The sequence below is a fragment of the Lampetra planeri genome, chromosome 44 (assembly GCF_965212315.1).
Source record: "Lampetra planeri chromosome 44, kcLamPlan1.2.h2, whole genome shotgun sequence".
Taxonomy (NCBI): domain Eukaryota; kingdom Metazoa; phylum Chordata; class Hyperoartia; order Petromyzontiformes; family Petromyzontidae; genus Lampetra; species Lampetra planeri.
Window position 1 is genome coordinate 7,859,539 of NC_136150.1, and position 22,116 is coordinate 7,881,654.

The following is a 22,116-nucleotide window of genomic DNA, read 5'->3' on the forward strand; positions in this document are numbered from 1 at the left end:
ACTTGGTTTAAAATAATTTAATTTATCGTATTAGAAGCAGCAACAAGTGACACTACTACATGTACATACATAATGTACAGCAATACTAGTGGCAGACTAACACAATGATAGCGTCGAGGAATACAAACTTCAGTCATCCGCCAACATTTTCGTGTACATTCTGTTGCTCGAACACCATTACAAAAATATTTATTTTCTCCAAAAAACATTTTAAGACAAAACAGCCTCGCCTAAATGTAGGCAAAAAAAATGGTACATTTTAAAACAAAATATATACACGAAGCTCTCACGTTTCTCGGGCCAAGCCAAATTACCGTTCCGTTTGTTGGAGTGCCAGACCCTGTCTGAAAATGTTATGCCGTTTGATAAAGTTTGCATCTGTTGTAATGGGGTTTTTTTTGCACGTGAAAATTACACAAAACAAATTGTAAATCGTTTGCAGAATTATACACGAGGCAAAAGCAAATTGCTTGTAATCATGTAATTGGATTGCTGTGCATTGCTGTTGTAAGATCCTTACAATAGTACAATAGCTACTGACAGCCAAATCACTTTTACGATTCATCACAGGCCTATGTTGGCCAACATATCGCTAGCTATGTCACTATCATCATTCACCACAGGCTTATATTGGCCAATTATACATATTTTGAGTGTTTTGTATGTGAATGCATTGCCAAATAAATCCTGTATCAATGTCGTTATGTTAGTAACGTGCAAACAATGTGTGAATTTTATCTTTGTTTTTTTACACAGTACAGGCTATATACTTATTTTAGTCATTAACAATGTTATGATTGCTCGCTATTCATACCATTACTATACTGTGAATGTATTGTTTATATAAAGTTATATTAACAGGTATCCTAATTTTTATTCATGAGGATTAATGAAAACTTATGTGATTGTTTAGAAATGGACAATATTTAACACCGTTATGATTATATTTTTAACGTAAATTGTGACGGAAAAACACAACTTGTTAAAGCTCAGACCTGCGCACAAAACCTAATTCTGTTAAACATGATCAAGAGTGGATAATATTATCCAAACATTGAAACCTAATGTGGCAAGGCCCTGTACAGAAAGCAACAATCAAAGCGTCTAAGGTAGTGCAAGTTATAAAGCACGGAACACCACGCAAAATACTCTCGTGATTATCATTAAAGCCGAGTACAGATCCTATGTTATAATGTACCTTTATTATAGACTTAAATAGTTTAACAATAACATTGCTTTTATAACGTTTAGACCACACAGTTGAAGCTACATGGGTTTTTGTGACTCAAGTCACAATGCTGGATCCCGTAGCATCCACAGACCGTAAACCGACACAGCCAATATTACAAAGCTCCATGAATTGACCGCTGTTAATTTCAGATGTGCTTTCAACTTGAACAGAAACAAATTATATACCACAACATTTTGTTTTAATCCAAGCGATTCAAACAACTTTAATTTGTAATTACTCTTTCTTCACATATGCAACTTGACAATTTGTCCTGGTCTGAAAATGTCTATATTTGCACCACCGTGACATAAAAATATAGCAAACTATACTATTCACGTCAACACTGCCCATGAAGTTTTGTAAGCATTAAGGTCCATATGCAGAAACAACTTTGTACATTGTTGATTTTGTTAACCAGTGTTCAGCAACTCTCACTCCACCACATTCTGGAACGCAATACTTGGTGACACACAACGTAGTTCAAAGTGTGTGTGTGATCTTCCATCATTAAAATGTACTTCAGTATTAAATAGATGTTCATAAATGTGTTTAGTCATGTATATTTTTCGTTTGTGTGCTACACATTTTTTTCATTTTAATTCACCTTCAGAGTCCACATTTTAGGCACATTGTAGGTCTGCTGCATCCACATTTCTCTTACAATAAACATAAAACTTTTAACACCAGGTGTGTTTTGCTTTCTTCCAGTTTATTTAAAACTTGCTAACACTCACTGTAACCACCCTCATTTCACAACACTCACTTTAAGTAATGCCAATATGAGCATTCTTTCCAAAACGTGATTTAAAAAACATAACCATGGTAATGCAGGTCGATGCAGCTTGCAGGCATTTTAATAATTGTCTCACAAACACAAGTGGCCTTTTAGATTTGGGTAGAAAACAATGGACTTTGTAAACAAAATTGTTCATTGAGCCTCCAGAAAGTCAAGTTTACCTTCATCAGACAGAATCAGACTATTTGTTTATACTGGAGGAATCTGATGAGCTATGAAGATGTCCAGTAGGGGTGGGTAAGAACGTTCATAGCAGCTATGAAGACAGTGGGGAACTTAAAAATAAAGAATCCATGGAAAACACAAACTGCGGAGACTCGCACTGGGAAAGAGGTTGCTCATCTCCGAGCCTCACTCAATATCGTCCTCGGAGGCCGGGCTGCTCGGAGTGCCGATGCTGGATAGGCTTTGCTGCTGCTGCTGCATGTTGTGCAGAGCTGCAGCGGCGAGCGCAGGTGGCAGACCCGAGTAGAGCAGCGGGAACGGCATCTTGTCCAGGAGTGGCGCAAAGCCGTGCGCAGCCTTTCCTTCCACCATGGGTCCGTACGCGGCCGCAGCCGCAGCCGCGGCCGCCGCCGGGTGCACCAGGTAGAAGGGCACGATAAAGGGCTGGTTCGGCCCGTTCGTAGCCAGTTCCGACGCGCAACCTGCTCCCCGTTCGCCGCCCAGCGGTGCCGCCCGCGCCGCCGTCGCGTCCGCCCGACACTCGGGCTCCACCTTGAAGCGCCGCTTCTTGGATCGGCGGTCGGGCGCGTGCCCGGCCACCCGTTCGCGCTTCACCCGCGCCCCCTCACGGCAGCCGCCCCCGCCGGCGCACCGGGCGCCACCGTCCCCGCCGTAGCCGCTGTCGCTGTCCGTGTCGCTGTTCGAGGACGCCCGCGTCGCGTCGCCAGCCCCATCCGCCGCCGCGGGGTGGGGGGATCCCGCCGCCTCCGTGCCGCCAGAGGCGGCGCCGCCTCCGAGGGCGCCCCTTCGGATGACGGGAACGCAGTGTGGCCCTCCAGCTCCCCTTCTGCTGCCGTCTTCTTCTTCTTCTTCGGCGGCGGTGGTACAGGAGCGAGGGTCGACGGAGAGAGGAGACGCGACGCCGTCAGGAAAGCCCAGGGTGACAGCCCTCTGCAGGTGGCTGAGCAGGCCGGGGCTGCTGGCTTCACACGCCCCCCACCTCTCCTGGCGCGCCAGGTATGTGAGGACCTCACGTGCGCACGCGTGGTAGCCCAGCCGGAAAGCCTGCAGCCCAGTCTGGTCGTCGAGTTCTGGCTGCTCTCCTGAACCAAGCAGTACAGCAGACATGATGTTAATATTATTGTGCATATACCCTTAATAGTAGCCCCTCATATGAAGGCACTCTGGTTTTCTCCCTCATGCTACTCCTTCATGTAATTTGGCTAAATATCCCCAATGCAGCATCCTCGTGAATAAGAATATTGAGACCCAGTGAGGCTGCCTTAGACAAACAGATTACAGTGGTATATTTTGTTCCATGAGATCCATTGTTAAGGGTGCCGAAATAATCTAAATTATTATTCCTTTATTTATTTTCCACCCACATTCACATTTGTAGTTGTGCGCATAGTCTAAATCCATGTTGCTTCATTCCTTTCTCCCAAATTAACTCAATTCTAAGAAGAAATATGAAGAAAAAAAATGGTTCCACATTTTTAACCAGAAACGGATCCTTTTGTATCAGTTTCAAAACTATATTTCCTTATCTGATAGGAATCAATAATAAAACGGAGACGTTTACTCTGAAACTAAACATTTAGGAAGTGCACCCTAACCAATTTCAATTCCACATTACAATTAAAAAATAAGATGACAACAGAGTACATGGAATTGCAGATCACTTACATGTACCAACATAACCAAAAATGTATGTTAAGATTCCAGGAATTTGTAAGAATACAAAATAGATTAGATGCTTGCACCGAGCTCTCATACTCTGATGGTGCATTGTCTTTGAGTTGTGCGCCTTTTGGCGTCATCTGGTCCAACCCATGTGAGACTAGGCTCTAAGGAAAGCTGTCTCGGGTGTGGACCAATCAACTTCAAGGACAGTGCACATTATCAGAGTTATGTTCTGTTGTTTGTATTATGACTGCAGGTATTGCGGTCTATGCAAACATGACTCCTTGTAAAACGGTGTCAGTTTTGTTGCCAGATAGAAGGGTAAAAAACCAATTATCATATTTTTACAGGCAAATGAGGTTCCCATAGTGTAGATGCTTGCCACAAGCTCTCATACTCTGGTGGTGCATTGTCTTTGAGTTGTGCGCCTTTTGGCGTCATCTGGTCCAACCCATGTGACAGTAGGCTCTAAGGAAAGCTGTCTCGGGTGTGGACCAATCAACTTCAAGGACAGTGCACATTATCAGAGTTATGTTCTGTTGTTTGTATTATGACTGCAGGTATTGTGGTCTATGCAAACATGACTCCTTGTAAAAAGGTGTCAGTTTTGTTGCCAGATAGAAGGGTAAAAAACCAATTATGAATAGGGTTTATTGATATTTAATGCATGTTAAGTCTCTCAACAGGGATTTTATTCTACCTCTATATGTGTTGATTTATTAGAAAAAAAATAAACTAAAGTTACGTTGTACAGTGTCAATAAATGAACATGGCATTACTCGCTTAAGTTGTAAAGTCAAGTTTACGCATTCTGGTTTTAAGGAATGCAATTTGATTGCCATAGAATTGGATGTGAAAAAAATGCTCTCGTTTTTTTTTCCTTTCTATAGTCTACAACTGTGATGGTGCAATTCTGTTCTGCCACGCACCTTTCTGCAGTACATTAAGTCGCTCTTGCTGTTGCTGGGTCAGGGAAGTCAGTGTTTTCACGTGTTTCAATGTCAGTTCCAGCACCACAGCCTTCTCCAGATGACCCAGGGTCTACACTCACACAGTAAACATGTATTCACACGCATTATTACATGTGCACATGTGCAGAATGCTAAACGAGTGCAAGCAAACATGTGAATGAGCGTGACAATGACTTTAAAATTTAGGTTTTTTTATTCAGGAAATAATATCTTGACATGGGTTAATGGTTGCACTGATTGGTTGCTTAAATGTTGCTTTAATTTAGATTGTGTTTTCTAGACCTGATGGCAAGGTGCAGAGGCTGTGTTGGTTGTTGAATAATAATAGTGAAGATCAATCTATGCAACTGTTTGCACAATATGATCTGGAAAAAAGGTATCTAATGAAGAAAGCCAAACACAATTTGAGTATCTATAAAAAATGCTTTTTAATATGTACCATCTAGTGTCTTCCATAATTCAGAATTAGTTCTCCCATTTTTAAAATGCTTTTCCTACAGCTGACTGTTGCGTCTTATCTACTGCGCTGTGTACTGTATATTTAATCTCGGGTATTGCCAGACAGCCAGACAGGAATCCAGAGAGAAAACTTTTATTCTCATATACGGTAAACCCTTGGATTGCGAGCATAATTCGTTCCGGAAACGTGTTTGTAATCCAAAGCACTCGTATATCAAAGCACTCGTATATCAGTTGTGGTCACGTGACGCTCGGCAGACAAAGCGTATACACGTACTACTGATATTGCAAGACCTCGCTCGTTTATCAAATTAATATTTATTAAAAAAATTTGCTCGTCTTGCAAAACACTCGCAGACCAAGTTACTCGCAATCCAAGGTTTTACTGTATTTTTATATGACGTGTAGGGTTTGAAAGACGAATTATATATTTTGCCTGTGAGCACAAATATCCTTAAGTGCAGTACTAAATGCCCAGACTTCTAAGACCGTTTTGCATTGTGTACCATGTAGTGACGCACGGTTAACCTTTTGCAAGTTTGCAAATTTGGTTCCAAACGCTTGCATTAATGAGTTGACACACCTGACTGGAACAAAGGGTCTAATGTTTAATAGAAATGCATTTAAATTCCATGCAAGTCACATCAGACCTCACTATACAGAACCACATTGAGCAATGAGGTAATGGTAAGTGCCATATAGAAATTTGTGGAAGTACCAGTCTCTTTTGACCAGTGAGTTGTTTACGTGGCCAACAGACCAGTGTAGGGCTTAGATGTATGACTGAAATGAATCATCGTTTTACTTCGATAAAGTACTCCAACCATTACAAAAATGTCAAATAAGTTTGATTTTAGTGCAGAGTAATAACTTCAGCCCTGGCTTACAGTACAATAAGCATATTCCGTGGTGGACTACAAATCTTATGTAAACAAGTTTGAGTGCATGGATACTTTTGTATTGTGTTGTGCATGATAAATTATTGCTGCTTTGTTATGACAAAGCAGTCAATGCATCACGTTAACCTCAAACATTAATCACTGGCTAAAAACTAGGATACATTGGAGGCAGAAATATTTAATGTCTTTACTTGTGCGCTTCCGGATTTGACTCGGATGACACGTTTATAAACACGTACTTGGGTTTCTGGATGATTAAACGTCAGGAAAATTAATCACTTGTAAATGTAATCTGTCTTGGCTTATACCACACGTGCTTATGAAGAAAACGTCTTTAAAACATGTTGTCCTTGTGCACTGTCTGCCTATCAACGTCGCATTGTAACCCATTACAGCATTGCAGCACGCTGGAAATAGTTTCAGCACTACTAGTTGAAGTGTTTGATGGTGTAATATCATAGCAGAGGTTAAAAAGACAAAGAACTACACCATAACACATACATTACATGTAATACAAGAGAAAAAGTTGAAACTTAAATTAATCCATTAATAACATGTTCATTCTTTTTTCCAGTATACCTAGACAATTTTTAAAGACCTTAAGACACTTCGTGCATAATTGCCAACTTTTAATAAGACCGTGACCTGCCCTTTAGGCAATTATAAAATTAGCTGTCTTGTGTAAAATGCCTCATGCATAACTAAGTCTTCTACTGTGTGTTTTATGTCTCGCTGATACAAATATTCTACAATCTACAGCAATGCCAAGAAAAAAAAGCTAATATTTCAAGACAGCATAATTACTTTCAAAACTGTAACGCAAGCAAATAAAAAAAATTCAGAGGGGAAAAAAAAGAACACTTTCCATATTTTGAGAGAGAAAAAAATGTGCATGCTTTTAAAATAAGTATTAATTTGTTCTTCTCCTCCTCCTCCTCCTCCACATGAGGTGCAACAACTCTGCACCAGCTGTGCTTTCCCAATGAGGTAGAGTGGGAGGGAGGGATTGGAGGGAGAGAAAGTAGAGGGAGGGAGGGAGGTAGTGTGGCACAGTGGTTGTTGGGAAACGTGCCATTGCTAGGAAACGGTGGCAACGGTGGGATTTTGAGTCGCCTGCTGAGTGGAGGACAAGGGATATCAGGGAGCCACTACGCACTCAAGACAATTTTTCATTATGCGACAGCCACTTCTCGCCTGCTTTATAATAGATGTGCTTTCATGCAGGTGGCTGGCATTTACAATAATTATCTGAAATTGATGTCCATTATAAAGATGTCCTTTTTGTGCGAGAAAATCCATCTAAGGTGAATTCTATGGTTCATTTCAATGCATCATGAACTCACGTGGAGTCAAAATACTACATTTATATCTCCAATAATGCTTCTGATTACAAACATTATTATATAAGTGTCTGAGTTGAATTCGTATTGACTTCTGTTCTGCATTTGTGTTTTTGCTATATGTATATACTGTTGCCTATATAAAATTACAACATTTTAATAGACTGTTCTTTTACATAAAATTCCCAATCATGTTTCAACAGTTTTACTGATAAAAAATATATTATATAAAACAAACATCATATAATGTCCTTCTCCTTGCATGAACTGCAAATCCAAAAGTAAGTAATTGTCATGTTTGATTGAACAAAAATAATCGCATGCAAGTTTACAAAACCATAATTGTAATGAACAAGTATTTAAAGCATTGGAAAATGAACATACAAACCTCAGCAACATCCAATCAATACAAGCTCATATTATACTCTGACATATAAACAGACACAGGTTGAAGTAATATTAAACACAGAATTTGTGCAGGACCTACTGATAGTTTGAGATGTTCAGGGAGCAAATCTTTGAGCTGTGCGATGCACTCATTAATGCGATCCCTCCTTTTCTTCTCTATGAGTCGATGTGGTAGCTTGTATGCCTCCTGAAAACAAGCAAATCACAAAACATTAATTTGACATGTATAACAATAACAGTTAACTTTTGTAGATACTTCAGATGTAAATGTGAAGAAAATATATGCTGCTAATTGGGTTTAGTTAAAAATACTCAAAAGAAATCTTTAAAGACGTTCGAAACTTCCTTTAATATTGAAAACAGCTCAGAAAGTTTTCTTACTGAATGCTATCTTTCAAGGTTATTTCTATCTTTTTGGGTTGCAGGAATAGGCCATAGACTGTCTAATCACAATACAAGGGGTGGCCAAATTTATTGACAATACAGGACACATATCAACAACGTCATATAGCTAAGAGCCATGGACGCCATCCACTAAAAAGCTGTTAAAATTATAAAAAAAATATGAAAAATCAAGTGCTCTAGCAGATCATGTTTAAATAACACGGTTGGCTACGTATGGCGCGAAAGAAGTTCAATATACAGAGATACAATTAAGGGCACATTTTCTGAGCAGGTCATGCGGGGTGGTCATGCGGCCGACTTTCTCATGGATTTGAATTTCTGAATACATACGGGAGCAGTGTACTCGTGTTTGGCTCTGCTGCCAGGGGCACTGCCCCTGGGCAACTCCTAATTCCATAGGTTGTTCCTGTTTCTACAGAAATAAAGGTACATTAAGAAGTTTAAAATAAGCTGTGGTATCTACCAAGCCACAATTGAATTGCCCGGAAATTGAATGCGGCTCATGAGCCGTAATTTGGCCACCATTAATATTGTACGAAGTAGTATTCTCTACTCCGTTATCAAAATGGTGCTATACATTCCACAAGCACAGTTATTAAGCTGTTTGAATAGAACGTGTTAAAACTTGTCTGGAAATATATGCTTGGATATATTTGGTTGACGTACGTAATTTTTAAAATTTAACTGCATGTTTTATTTCGATTTAAAGCTTTCGTGACTGCAAGGATTCATATTCTTGGTTCTTTCAGTAAAGTCATGTAGAAGGGAAATAATAAAATAATAAAAATAAAACAATAACATTTTCACGACGTTTCGATTGAAATACAAGCAATCATCATCAGGTGTGAAAACCACAGCAAGAAAATTTGAAAAAAGTGGCGTTTTATTATTATTTTATTATTTCCCTTCTACATGACTTTACCGAAAGAACCAAGAATATGCATGTTTTATTTTAGCCATGAGGGGTTTTGGAGACAGTGCGTGTAGTTTTGTTATTCCTCCGTTGAAGGAGCGCAGGATAACAGTGGTATACTACTGGTATACTTTGGGTTGCATTGGCCACAATCGCACTGTGCTTTGTCTCTGATTTCCATTTATGAAAATTTGCACATTGGCCTGTTGATGTTCTGATGTGGTTGTCCAAGCCAGGATAAGCAATGTATGAGTCTCAACTGAGGTGTTTATTCTGACCATCCACATTCATCCTACATCGACAGTAAAATATGTCCAGGGTGTAGCAGTAACCATTGTGAAAATTGCTCAATGTAACTACTTTAAAAATGTAACCCAATGAAAGTACATAGTCATCACCCTGGACGTCTCAATGAAATATGTAATAATGAAGTGCCACGATGACTGTAAAAGTATGTGTCTCACTTTGCAAATGACAGTAGCCTAATAGCCCCTCGTGCTTGCCAACTCCCCAGATTTAGTAGAGAGCTTACGGGGCTTTAAATTGACGGGCATCTGACCCCCGAGGCAAGGGCAAATTTATTTAGTTTTTTGCTAATGGCACCCTCGATAATCCATGGGTGTTTGTGTCAAAGGAAAACCAAAGGATTACCCAGCACTGTCCCCCGTACATGAGTGAAATGGAATAAAGCGCTAAACGAGCACACGTCACACTCGTTGCTGCAATGGATCAATGCTCTCAGTGTACGCAAGTGGTTTGCTTGCAGTCGACACCTGTCCACCGGTATACACAACCGGTTTGAGCTTTGTAAAATAATGTAATGTAAGCAAGTCATTTTATAATTCGACATTTAATTGAAGAGGATAATGTCGTTATTCCGAGCCGTTAAGTTCTCGTTTACCGAGTTGTTGTTTGTGTACAAATACATAGTTTCTGGGCCACTTGTTTCACAGGCACTTTTGGTAGAAAAAATAATGCCAAGACGAGGGATGGGAGCACATGTTTTACCACTGAAATGTATGTTTCAAGCAGAAATTGTTCAAGCAATTAATTTATTCTCAAATCATTAACTTTTTCTCTAGCATACCTTTGCATTAATTCACAAAATGTAGATTTCATTATTCACCAATACATCATAAAAACTCTTGTCCAATATTTACTAAGATACTATTAGAACTTAGGGGATGGGTGAAATTATATTTTCATCAAAATTTCATTCTAGTCAGTTCAAGTATTTGAATATAAAAGTAATTCCCAACGGTCTATCTGAAAATTATTTTCAGTAAATGTAAAAAGATTACTGCTGTGTCAAATGCGTTTTGAAGAATATTAGGAAAAAGCTAATCTCATATATGTGCACGTTTGTAATAAACTTGCAGCTATTTGTTTTTTCAAGAATGTCTTTCAACAACACAAGTGGTCTGGATGAGCCTCATGATTGTGTGCCAATTTTTCAATGGCCACACACCTGCTGTTTTAAATGAGAAACATTTTTCTCACATGCATAGTTGCTCTTACATTATAAATGTGCTTTCCTAACTATGGTGGGACGCAAAACTCAGGCGACCATAAATTAGCCTGTTATTGTGCATCACTTCAGTATGCACTGACAAACCTAACAAACGTTTCTTTGCAAATAATTGCTTCTTCTGCAATGTCAAATTCCACAGTACTACTTCTGCTTTTGCCTCTGACCAAAGCACCCATAATGTGAAGCGATCTCATTAGATCTTGAAAGCTAACTAGATTTTACACTGTTTTTGATGGGCAACGACCATGCATAAAACCGGTAGTTATAGGCTGAGGGGGGTACTTTGTGGGCAGTGCAGAGGGCAGTACAGAGATATCAATTGTTGTACTGTACTGTATCCCCATGTCTATGTTCCACATCATCATAAACCAGCATAGACCAGTGTTGTGAAATATCGTCAAATAACCCCCACGACCCGTCCAATGTGGGGAGTATTTACAAGCAGGGTAGATTCATGTCCATATAGTCTTGTTTTCAGATTGCTAGTGATTCATAATTCTATAATATGAAAAATTAGTTCTGGTTAGGGGTTGGTTATTTAATTTCAGGGTATTGGGTTTGAGCCACAGTCAAGGTCACCACTCTTTTTTTTTTATGCCACACAAGGTTAATTACGACCTTTATGTCTGCAGGATATAATAGATCAGTTGCTAAAACATAAAGCTGCACAGCTAATGGGGGAAGAGTTTAAATCTTTGGCAGGGTCGACTCAGGCCATAGTATATCATATCCCTCTGAGGCTTAATGTGATTGTTTAATCACGAGATTTGGCTTACACCATTGGGAACCACCACGAATATCGGCTCAAGACTTCTCACCGTTAACAACGCAGATAGGAGACCCGCAAAATTATGCCCAAGCATTATCCAGGCTCAATCCAAGCATTATCCAGGCTCAAATTATGCTTAGCTTCCGAGATATCTGAGACCGGGCGAATTGCGGGATATGTTCATGCACAGCTTTAAGCAAATTCAGAAGCAGAATGTTTATTTAAACTTGAGGAATCCGATGAGCTGTAAAGCGGTAGTCCAGTCGGGGCGGGTAAGAACGTTTCAACAAACAATACAGTTAATTCAAGATTTGAAGCTTTCGTGACTGCAAGGATTCATACTCTTATGTTTTTTCGGTGAAGTCACGTAGTGGAAAAAAAATAATAAAATAATAGACTTAATAATATAAATAAGTTTTGTAAAGATGTCTATTTTTTTTTTCAAAACATTAAATTACAGCGATGACGTGGCCATGTATATTATACAAAATATTATCATTATTATTTCTATTATTTACTTATTTTTACCAACGTGACTTTACCGAAAAAACCTAAGAGTATGATTACAATTCCCTTCCTGTTTGTATCAATCTCTCTAAAATGCTACCAACAATCCCCAAAGCATATCTCTTCATATAGCAATAGGTTTTTTTTATTAAAGGTGTCAGTTTTTGTACCAGTTGAAAGGGTAAAAAACCTATTGCTATATTTTGCCACTGGTAAAGGAGGTCTCATAGTGCATATCTCTTCATATTGGGCACCAAAGCGTGACAGCTGAGCCCCTATCTTTGACTTACGAACACTTACTGCGATTTTGATTTAAAGCTTACTGCCATGCTTACGTGGGGCATTACAACAACACAAACATGCTCCAATGTAAATGAGCATTGCGTTTTATAATTTGCTATTCATTCAATGAGATTTATGTAATCGCCTGCCATCCAAGGCTCCCCTTTCAATCGCGTGGGTTCTCTCACCCGAGTTAAATGTATTTGTTTTAAACAAAGGTGTCCCATTATTAAAGGCAATAGCCCGAAACGTCGGGCAGTAGATTCGTGTTGAGTTGTTTACAGAAATTGTGCATCGCTGCCGAATGTTTAATAATAAAAAATGCATTAACTTAATGGAAGTTCAGATGTGTTCAAATGTATTATTGTAATTGTTGCAAACTAATAAAAAAAAGACACGTTAATATATTAATGTTGTAAATAAAGGAGGTCAAAAGTTTTGTAAAGATGTCTAATTAAATATTTTTTTCAAAACATTCAATTACAGCGATGACGTGCCATGTATATTATACAAAACAACACATTGCACATATGAAAGCATATTTTATATTTTACAAATGAAATATTAATTCACTATTGAAAATAAGCATCAGCCATGTACACCATTTAATTCGCTTATTGTTTGAAAGGGTACAGTCTGGCAATTGCCATCAGCAAATAGTACATATTTGTGATTGAATTGCTTGCTTATTTATAGTTAACACAGTACACACTTCAAGGAATTTAACTTAACGATAAGTAACATAAGAGGCTCACTTTGCTGTCTTCTCTCCGAAACGCGCGACCGCCTTTGCAGATGAACAGCGGCGGGAACTCCACGCTGCATTAAACAAACAAACAAACAACTTAACAACATCAACAACAACAGAGCTAAAATCCTATAACGTCGTTAACTTATTAACGAAACAACACCAAACACTCGCACCCCCACCTCCTCAGGTCGTGCAGGTCCAGCTCGTCCCCCTTCACGGAATTAAAATTCGGGACGCGGTGATCCATGTTCAACATTTTTTTTTTCGCGCAATCGAATTGCGAGTTGAATTCTGAGGGAAAGTGAATGGCTCTCCTTTAATATAATCTATTTTAGATATATTTCGTACATGAATTGCAATTTATAACCCCCCCCCCCCACTATTTGCTTTGCGCGGGAAAGCGAAGAGGCGCCAACGCTGCTGCTGCTGCCTCGGCTCGCCGCTCTCCTCCTGCCGTGTCGACTCGCGCGCCACACGGGGAGGTGGGGCACGAGGGGGGGGGGGGTACAGAGGGGGAGGGGTAGAGGGGGGGAGGGGTAGAGGGGGGGGAGGGGTAGAGGGGGGAGGGCTAAAGGGGGGGAGGGGTAAAGGGGGGAGGGGTAAAGAGGGGGGGTGGACGTCCCCCCCCACCCGTCGTTACCCCCCCCAACACCCGTCTTTACCCCCCACCCATCTTTACCCCCACCCCTCTTTACTCCCCCCACCCCTCTTTACCCCCCCCCACCCCTCTTTACCCCCCACCCCTCTTTACCCCCCCCCACCCGTCTTTACCCCCCCACCCGTCTTTACCCCCCCCCACCACCCTTCTTTACCCCCCCCACCACCCTTCTTTACCCCCCCACCCCTCTTTACACCGTCACGTGACCGTCCGCGCGCGCCATGTGTGCGACCAGACGAGACGCCCGCAACACGTGACCACCCCCCCCGCACTCCACCCACCCGGCTCGCCCCCCTTTCCGCCCACGACCGCAGCCCCCCCCCCCTTATCACACCCCCCACCCCAACTCCTCGTTGCCCTCAATCAACACAGCTAGCCCCGCCCCCCTCACCGTGGGCGAGCCCCGCCCCTCGGCTCACGTGCCCTGAACGTGCGGTGCCTCGCGTGCAGGCGGGTGACAGTTATATAATTATTTAGCTACATTCTCTCTTTTTAAAGAGGCACTGCACAATGTCCCCACACCGCACTACGCGTACGTGTAACGTAACAATTGCACAATTACATAACATGACCATGAAAATAAAAAGGCGGTCTAGTATTGAGTATTATTGGGATTTTTTTTCTTTTCTTTAAACCATGGTTGCTGAACTCGGTTCCAAAACGTTAAGCGCCAGCAACAGACATCACTTTTAAAGTTGTATTCGTCAATTCTGAAGTGATTTTTCTCGCTCGCTCGAGCACTGAGGTGGTGCTCATCTCCTCTTTACAGACCTGAGGCAGTGGTGGAAATTGCTCATTCCTACGGTGGGGACGAGTACATTCATAACTAAAATGTTGACTTCACCACAAAGTGGTGTTTATTTTATCGACCTCGGAGAAATTATTGGCTCAGTTAATCCCCCGACCGGGAATTTAACTCAAAACCTTCCACATGTGGGATTTTTTTTTATCGAGCACTGATTCACCTGGCCGGTTTTCGATGAGCGTTAATGCTTTCTTGAATTCAGCAAGGTTACTGTAAGAACTTGGGCAAACTATTATAAAGTTGAGCAGAGCGAACGAAGGAGCAGCAGAAAGAGAACGTGTTGTGGCCTGGAGTGTGATGAACGGGTGGGCTGTGTGTGAGTGAGTTGTGGTCTCAAGTATGGGGAGCGGTGGTGCAGCGATTCGCGCGCCGCGCTACGAACTCGGGAACCCGAGTTCGATCCCCGCTCACGGCCAACACCAGCGACGATTATCTGAAATGGTCCTGGGCCTCCCTTACTCAGCCTCAAATGAGTACCTGGTGCGGTGTTTAAAAACATCTCCACTGGGGAGACAAAGGCGGGCCGGCGTAGTGCTGGGAACCCCCACCCCCTCGTGTACCGTGCCAGCCTTCATAGGTGCTCGCTAATAGCACTTTCCCCTACAGCTTGTTAAGGCGATACGGAAGATCTTTATGCTTGCAGTGTTGTTGGTGGTGGTTGAACACAGTGCGGACGAGACGACAGTCTGGTAGACGAAGCCCTCCACATGGGTGGAGGAATTAATGAGTATAGTTCCAAAACTACAAATGGAAAAATAATAGTGTGCCAAAATCATCAGCCATGGTTAATCCACTGCTGAATGAAGACCTCCCCAAGTCACCACATCTGTAATTCTGCGACGTAATAATCCACCGAGCACCTGAAAACGAGCTGATTTCATTACTCCATCTCCTCGGTGGACGTGCTATACACAGTAAAGTACTCTATTACACCGTTAATACACAACGTGTGCTCTTCAATACCTCCATAGCAGGTCTTGATTCAGCAGAGCCCCAATTACGAATGGTACATTTGTACGAATAGGAATATGTGGAGAACCGCGGTGATGTCTTAGGCTAATGGACCAATAAGATTCGCAGGGTTTTAATGAAGAACTTCATAATGATGATACACTCTGACAGCCAGACTAATGGCAACTAACAAGACACTATACATATATTGTAATCCAATAAGACGCGTTAAAAAACACATTAAAATAACAGGCGGTCAAAATAGGGTAAGCTGGGAGGTGGATCAGTAATAAAAAATTTCACCAAGAGATGTCCATTGAGTCTCAAGACCCTTTTGTGTTGGGTGGTTTGGCTAAAATATATATTGACAAATGTGTGACTTGATGTGGTATAGGAAATCAGACTATTATTATTATGAGCACTTTCTATCTATATAACTCACCTTAAATCTCAATGTCATGAGATATCAGAAGCTATACAAGGCTTGTAAGCAGATCGTTACCATAAAAGCATAAACGTGGCGATTATCATGGCAACATCAATAGCAGAACTTACCGCAGTTGGGGTGGGAGAGAGGGATTTTTTCAAATAATAATAATAAAAAGATCCATGTGAATGTCAAAGATAAAAAAAATCAAACCACAAAAAAACTCATTGAAACTGCCCCTTTAAAGGCACACGTGAGCTCACGATAGCCATGCGTCTGCATGCGTTGGCCCAATCGTGATTACAAAAGGGAAGCCAAATCTAGATTCGCAGCACGTGGGGAGCCAGTGGAGCAGAAATAAACTGGCCCTAAATAAATATCCCACAGACTCGTCCAGAAAACTCTCCCTTGGAAGGAGACACGACACGAAGCCGCCCCACAATGTTGGCGACAGCGTCTGACGTGTGTGTGCCTGCGTGTGTGTGTGTGTGCCTGCGTGCGCGTGTGTGTGCCTGCGTGCGCGTGTGTGTGCCTGCGTGCGCGTGTGTGTGCCTGCGTGTGTGTGTGTGTGCGTGTGTGTGTGCCTGCGTGCGTAAATGCGTGCGGTGGTCACGGCGGTCAGCGCCGCGCTGCGTTTACGAACCCGACGACGCGAGTTCGATTCACGCTCACGGCCCACACCGGTGACGATTTACCTGAATCGGTAGTGGGCCTCCTCCCCGAGGTCGACTCAGCCTCAAATGAGTACCTGGTGCGGTGTGTAAAACATCGCCGCTGGCAACTAACCCCTTCGTGTACCGTGCCGGCCTTCATAGGTGCCTGCTAAGAGCACTTGCTATACAGGGGTGTTTGTAACATCTGAATACTGAGAGATTCATTATCCTCTCAAGCGTTCACTTTTAGGCTAATCAGTGTTAATTGGAAGACATGAAACGCAATGAAGCAATGGCTAGGGGCCACATTGCCCCAATACTCCAATCGCTTCGCTAACTCTCAATACAATCACGTATCAACTTGAAGATGGCACTCGTCAATTTTAATGGCCGTACCCTTGCCTACCTCCCAACTAGGGTTTGCTACCTGCCGAGATTTGACCCGGTACAGTGCAGGAATTGGCATCTGTGTTCAGGTGGCAGGAATAGATTTGTACGGAGTTGTGGTCGCGGTATAGTGTTGGACTACATTACAGTAAACTGGACAGGCGTGACTGAGACATACTGCCGGGTTTGGTCTAAAATGGAAAAGTTGATCACCTTTCTTTCACTTCTCTTATCACTCTGATATACTCCCCTCCACACACTCTCCGATCTCTCCCCTCCCATCTCACTCGTCTCCCCTTCGCGCACTCTCTCCTCCTTACCTCTCCCCTCTCATCTCACTCAACTCCCCCTGCACGCACTCTCCTCCCTCTCGCTCTCCTCTCATCTCACTTTACGGTACTTGCTTCCACGCGCCCAAGGGCACCAAGTCTTTGTGTCCAAGTCGAAAGACAACTTTCAGTCTGTGTGGGAGGCTTCTCAATCTCCTCTGCTGCCCACATATCTTTGAACAACCCCCCCCCCCAAGCCGCCCTTGCTATCGACTCACTAGCCCTGTTGAAGCCCAGTCTCAAGAACTGCCTCTGTCTATGACTGACCACCTCTGTCTCTCTCTCTCCTGTGTGTGTGTCTGTGTACAGCATTTTGAGATGCGGTCGGATTTATACGCTTTAGTTGCATTGGGATCTGACGGAGGTCATTTTGCGGAGTGGTACATCACTCAGTGACTCAATTCTCAGCAGCAGCAACAGCAGGAAGAGGTGCGTTTTGTGTGCCTGCTGGCCCCTCGCTAAAGGGGTTTTTTCGCAATGATCCACCGCGTGCTGACACTCGTACAAGACGAGAGTCGCTCACGTCGTTTCATTCTGGTAGGAACCACCTGGTTCCACCAGCCCACAGGGCATTATTGTGTCCGTCCGTCGTGCATGCCAAAATGGGAGGGGTGGGGCTGGGTGAAGAGGGGAGGGTGGGGAGGGGGCTGGGTGGGGAGGGCGGGGAGGGGCTGGGTGGGGAGGGGAGGGTGGGGAGGGGCTGGGTGGGGAGGGGTGGGGCTGGGTGGGGAGGGGCTGGTCACCCCGTGGTGCCCTTATAAAACTCAACGTTTAACCTACTCACGCCGGCTTGTGCCCGCCCTCACAGTCGGCGATATTTGCGGAATACACCACGCCGCCGTTGACCCTGGCCATTGACCGAGCAACCCAACGTTTCTACCAGCTCCCTCCGCAGGAATGTGTGTAATTTTTGCCACCAATTCGAGTTGTGTCGTGTGCAGTGTAATACTCGTGGCTCAGCGGGAAGGTTGTGAGTTCAAATCGTGGCCAGGGCGTGGCCCAGCCCCTCGTCCCTCCCTGGGGTGATATAAATGAGTAGCGCTTTGTGAGAAAGATCAACAGTCGTTGTCCTATTTAAAGACTCGCCCCTTGCCAACAGGAATTTAGCGTATTTGCCTGCTATACATTTCCACATGATAAGCCCCCATCGTTGCGCTATCTTTTATGATCGCCAGGTCGCTTCTGAATAATAGATGAATATCTCAGTGGGGCTTACCTGGTAACATTTTAAATAGTTTTGTTTTCGTTTAGTCATTACTCATTTTGAGCTAGAAATCTCTGCGCACGCTCTCTGGCATGCTTTAAAGCCTGGAGTGGAGTAAGTGCCAATGTGGAATGGGACTCCATGAAGACTACAAGGATGTTGATATTCAATGCGCAGTACGTCCACTGTGTACTTTCGCCTCCGAGCTATTCCCTACTCAATTAAACCACCCTGATAAAGCGATGTTAAAAAAAACACCGAAATAAATAGGCCTGCCAAACTAATTTACATAATGTACATTGATTTAACTTTTTACAATTACAGTCATTCATATCTGCAGTGCATTTTTACATACTTAATTATAACTCCATGTGTTTTACGATGTTATGACCATATGCATTACAAATACACCAACACAAAATACACGCGTTCTAGCCTGATGTACGTGTTCACTCTTAGTATGTGTGTACATATAGACTTGGGAGAGTGGTGGTGCAGTGGTTACCTCACTGCATTACGAAATCACCTGAGCTAAATTTCAACCATGGCCACGAGTAATTAATAGCCTAACCTGTCCATAGCCTCTACTAGATCCACTCAGACTTAAATGAGTTCTTGTATGTATGTATGTTGAACTGCTTCTTTCGCACCGTGCGTAGCCAACTGTGCTAATCGGAGGTGCGGGGGAAGGACAGCAAAGGGGCCGTCCATAAATGACGTCACGCACCTGGGGGGGGGGGGTGGTCAGACATTAGTGACGATGTGTGACGAGGGGGGGGGGGTGAGAAATGTGACTTGACATCAAAATGCGCAACTTTAAATAAATATAGACAAACACGTTCTACTTAATTAAATCGACCTTTTTATAAATGTTTTCTCCTACAACATCAGAGTGCAGCGCCACATTAAATACGCACTACAATGACACTAGTTTAAAGCGATTTGAAGCATGTTTTATTATTTGGGGGGGGGGGGGCAGAGCTTTGTGGCGTCATATTTGAGGGGGGGGTCTGACTTTTTGTGACGCCGTGTGACGAGGGGGGGGGGGGGTAAAAAATCGTCCAAAATCGCGTGACGTCATTTATGGACGGCCCAAAAGCAGTGTGTCATCGTCGTCAGCACTGGAAAGACAAAGGCGGCTGGGCCAGGTGCTGGCCACATACCACACGTGTCGTTCTCGGCTTAATAAGTAAAAAAAAGTAACAAAACACAAAAAAACTCAACGCACTTTGTTACTAACGCTGTGGCATTAAACAAGAAAAGCAAGTATATGGGGCGACGTTTCAGGCAATGGCCCTTCTTCACAGCACATAGAGAGGCCAGAGAAAGGTCGTAGAAAGGTCGTGTTATTGTCGAGTCTTCGTGGCACCTCCAATGAGCACGGTTGACGACGTACGGTGCGAAAGAAGTTCAACATACAAACATGCGTGGCGGTGCTATTGACAAATGTGTCGATTTATTATGTTACGTGTGTTTCTGCACCGCTGTGAATGTAGTATCACCAAATATTTCGTATGACTATTCGGGCGATCTTTATCTAAATATAAATATTCATATGCAGTAGAGTACTGCAATTTGTGATGGAGTGGTGGCGATGTGGTTGGCCCTCCGTGCTCTGAGCCCGGCGAATGCAATTCCATGTCTCGCCTTTCTCTTCACCAACCCACACTGACCAGCGTGGTGAAGTATGGTCAAACAACACCGATGACTGACAGCTTTGTAGAAGCCCTGGTCCAGCAGTGGATTGACGAATGGCTGTGGTTAGTTTATTCGTTTGCACTGCAATTACGCGGCTATGTAAATGATAATCGGTGACTGCTCTGAGGTTGATGCAAGGGGCAAAATATGATGTCTGTTGCGGGGTGTTAGGTTTCACCTCGAGCTTAAAGGGTTTAATATGAAGCCTCCACTCCCTAGACATTAACATGGTTATACTGGACACAAACACACACTTGATTCTTCATCATCATCATCATCAGTAGCAGCTACAACATTCCATCGTTCAGTTCTTAAAATATGTTTGCCTATCCCTTTGATTATGACTCCCAAATTCGTACACAATGCGAGTTGGTTACTTGACCTGACCTGAAGAGCGGGCAAATATGTTTATTGGAGAGAACCCCTAGAGGCTGGGGGCTGCCACTGCCTCACTGCCATCTGCGAGTCTCAACTCTAGCGACGTGGAGTGAATACCATACACAGAGTGTGTGTTCGTACAAGGCTATTGGAGAGTGGTTGAGGGGGGGGAGGGATTGCAAAATGCCATTCATCATCCATCCACGGTGGTGGAAAAAACGGAGCCGGCGATCATGGGACACGTCCACGGTTAAGTGAGAGACGGTGGGTTGCTGAAAGAAAAAATATATTCATTTAAGGTGCATCAAATATGATGGGTAATTACACGTGGTGGCATCACGTGTGCTCAGCCATGAAACAAAACACGAAGACGAAGATCCCCAGTATAGCCTTACCAGATTGTTGGGGAAAATGTTAGCGAGCACCTATTAAGGACGGCACGGCACACGAGGGGTGGGTGGCCAGCACCACGCCCGACCGCCTTTGTTTCCCCAGTTGCGATATTTTGACACATCGCAACAGGTACTCATTTGAGGCTGAGTCGACCTAGGGGAGGCCCAAGACCGGTTCAGATGATTATCGTCACCGGTGTTGGCCGTGAGCGTGAATTGAACTCGGTTCGCCGGGTTTGTAGTGCAGCGCGCTAACCGTTACACCACCGCTCCCCATAGTTTAGTTGCATCAAATATAATCGGTAATTACACGGAGTGGCATCACGTGCCCTGAGCCATGAAACAAAACACACGCAGACACAGAACCCCCCCCCCCTCAACACAACGTTGTTTTTGTTGGCAGCGAAAAATGAAAAATAGAAGATTGTCAGAAGGTTTCTGCACATGTGATGCGCATAAGGGATCAGTGTTGCCGAGGGCTGGAGTCAAGTGACTCTGACAGCGCCGGTCGGTCGCTCCCTCCTCGTCTCTCGCGAGTGGCGAGATGTTAACTACCTCGCCTGGTATGCAGGAGGCCGTGGGTTCGAGCCCGACACTGGCGCATGTGTATATTTGGAGTTTGTGTGTCTCCTCTCTCCCCGCTTGGATTTTTCTCCGGGTCCTCTGGTTTTTCTCTCCACATTTAGAATCAACGTGTAATCTGGATTTGAAGCTTTCGTGACTGCAGGAATCCATGCTCTTTGGTTCTTTCGGTAAAGTCACAAGCTTATGTTGCGATCGAAACGTCGTGATTTGTTTTATTTTTGTTCTAACTACGTGACTTTACCGAAAAAACCAAAGAGTAATCAACATGCATTTAGAGTATTTGGCTGTGACACATTTCAACATGATTAGCCCACTTCGTTGCGCTATCATTTGTGATACCAGGTCGCTTTTGAAAAAGAGATACATATCTCAGTAGGGGCTTACTTGGTAAAATAAAAAAAATGTTTTAGTTTAGTCATTGCTCATTTTGAGCTAGAAATCTCTGAGCACGCTCTTTGGCATGCTTTAAAGCCTGGAGTGGAGTGAGTGCCAATGTGGAATGGGACTCCATGAAGACTACAAGGATGTTGATATTCAAT

General features: G+C 43.2%; 1 protein-coding gene across 1 annotated transcript; it reads right to left on the reverse strand.

Annotated features, from left to right (window-relative positions):
- Nucleotides 1-2,255: 2,255 nt before the first annotated feature.
- LOC144732894 (uncharacterized) lies at nucleotides 2,256-13,558 on the reverse strand. Its single transcript, XM_078614557.1, has 5 exons — nucleotides 13,290-13,558; nucleotides 13,115-13,178; nucleotides 8,032-8,139; nucleotides 4,805-4,916; nucleotides 2,256-3,295 (listed from the first exon to the last, which is right to left on the reverse strand). The coding sequence occupies exons 1-5, from the start codon at nucleotides 13,364-13,366 to the stop codon at nucleotides 2,379-2,381; spliced, it is 1,278 nt and encodes a 425-aa protein (XP_078470683.1). The 5' UTR covers nucleotides 13,367-13,558; the 3' UTR covers nucleotides 2,256-2,378.
- Nucleotides 13,559-22,116: the final 8,558 nt, after the last annotated feature.

Bases quoted from the DNA above. Each gene is read 5' to 3' on its own strand.
- LOC144732894 (XM_078614557.1), bottom strand. From the start codon at position 13,366: ATGTTGAACATGGATCACCGCGTCCCGAATTTTAATTCCGTGAAGGGG. The intron at 4,917-8,031 runs GTAGGTCCTGCA...GTGTGAGTGTAG, and splicing joins CTGAACATCTCAAACTATCA to ACCCTGGGTCATCTGGAGAA. The intron at 3,296-4,804 runs GTGCGTGGCAGA...TGCTTGGTTCAG, and splicing joins ACTTAATGTACTGCAGAAAG to GAGAGCAGCCAGAACTCGAC.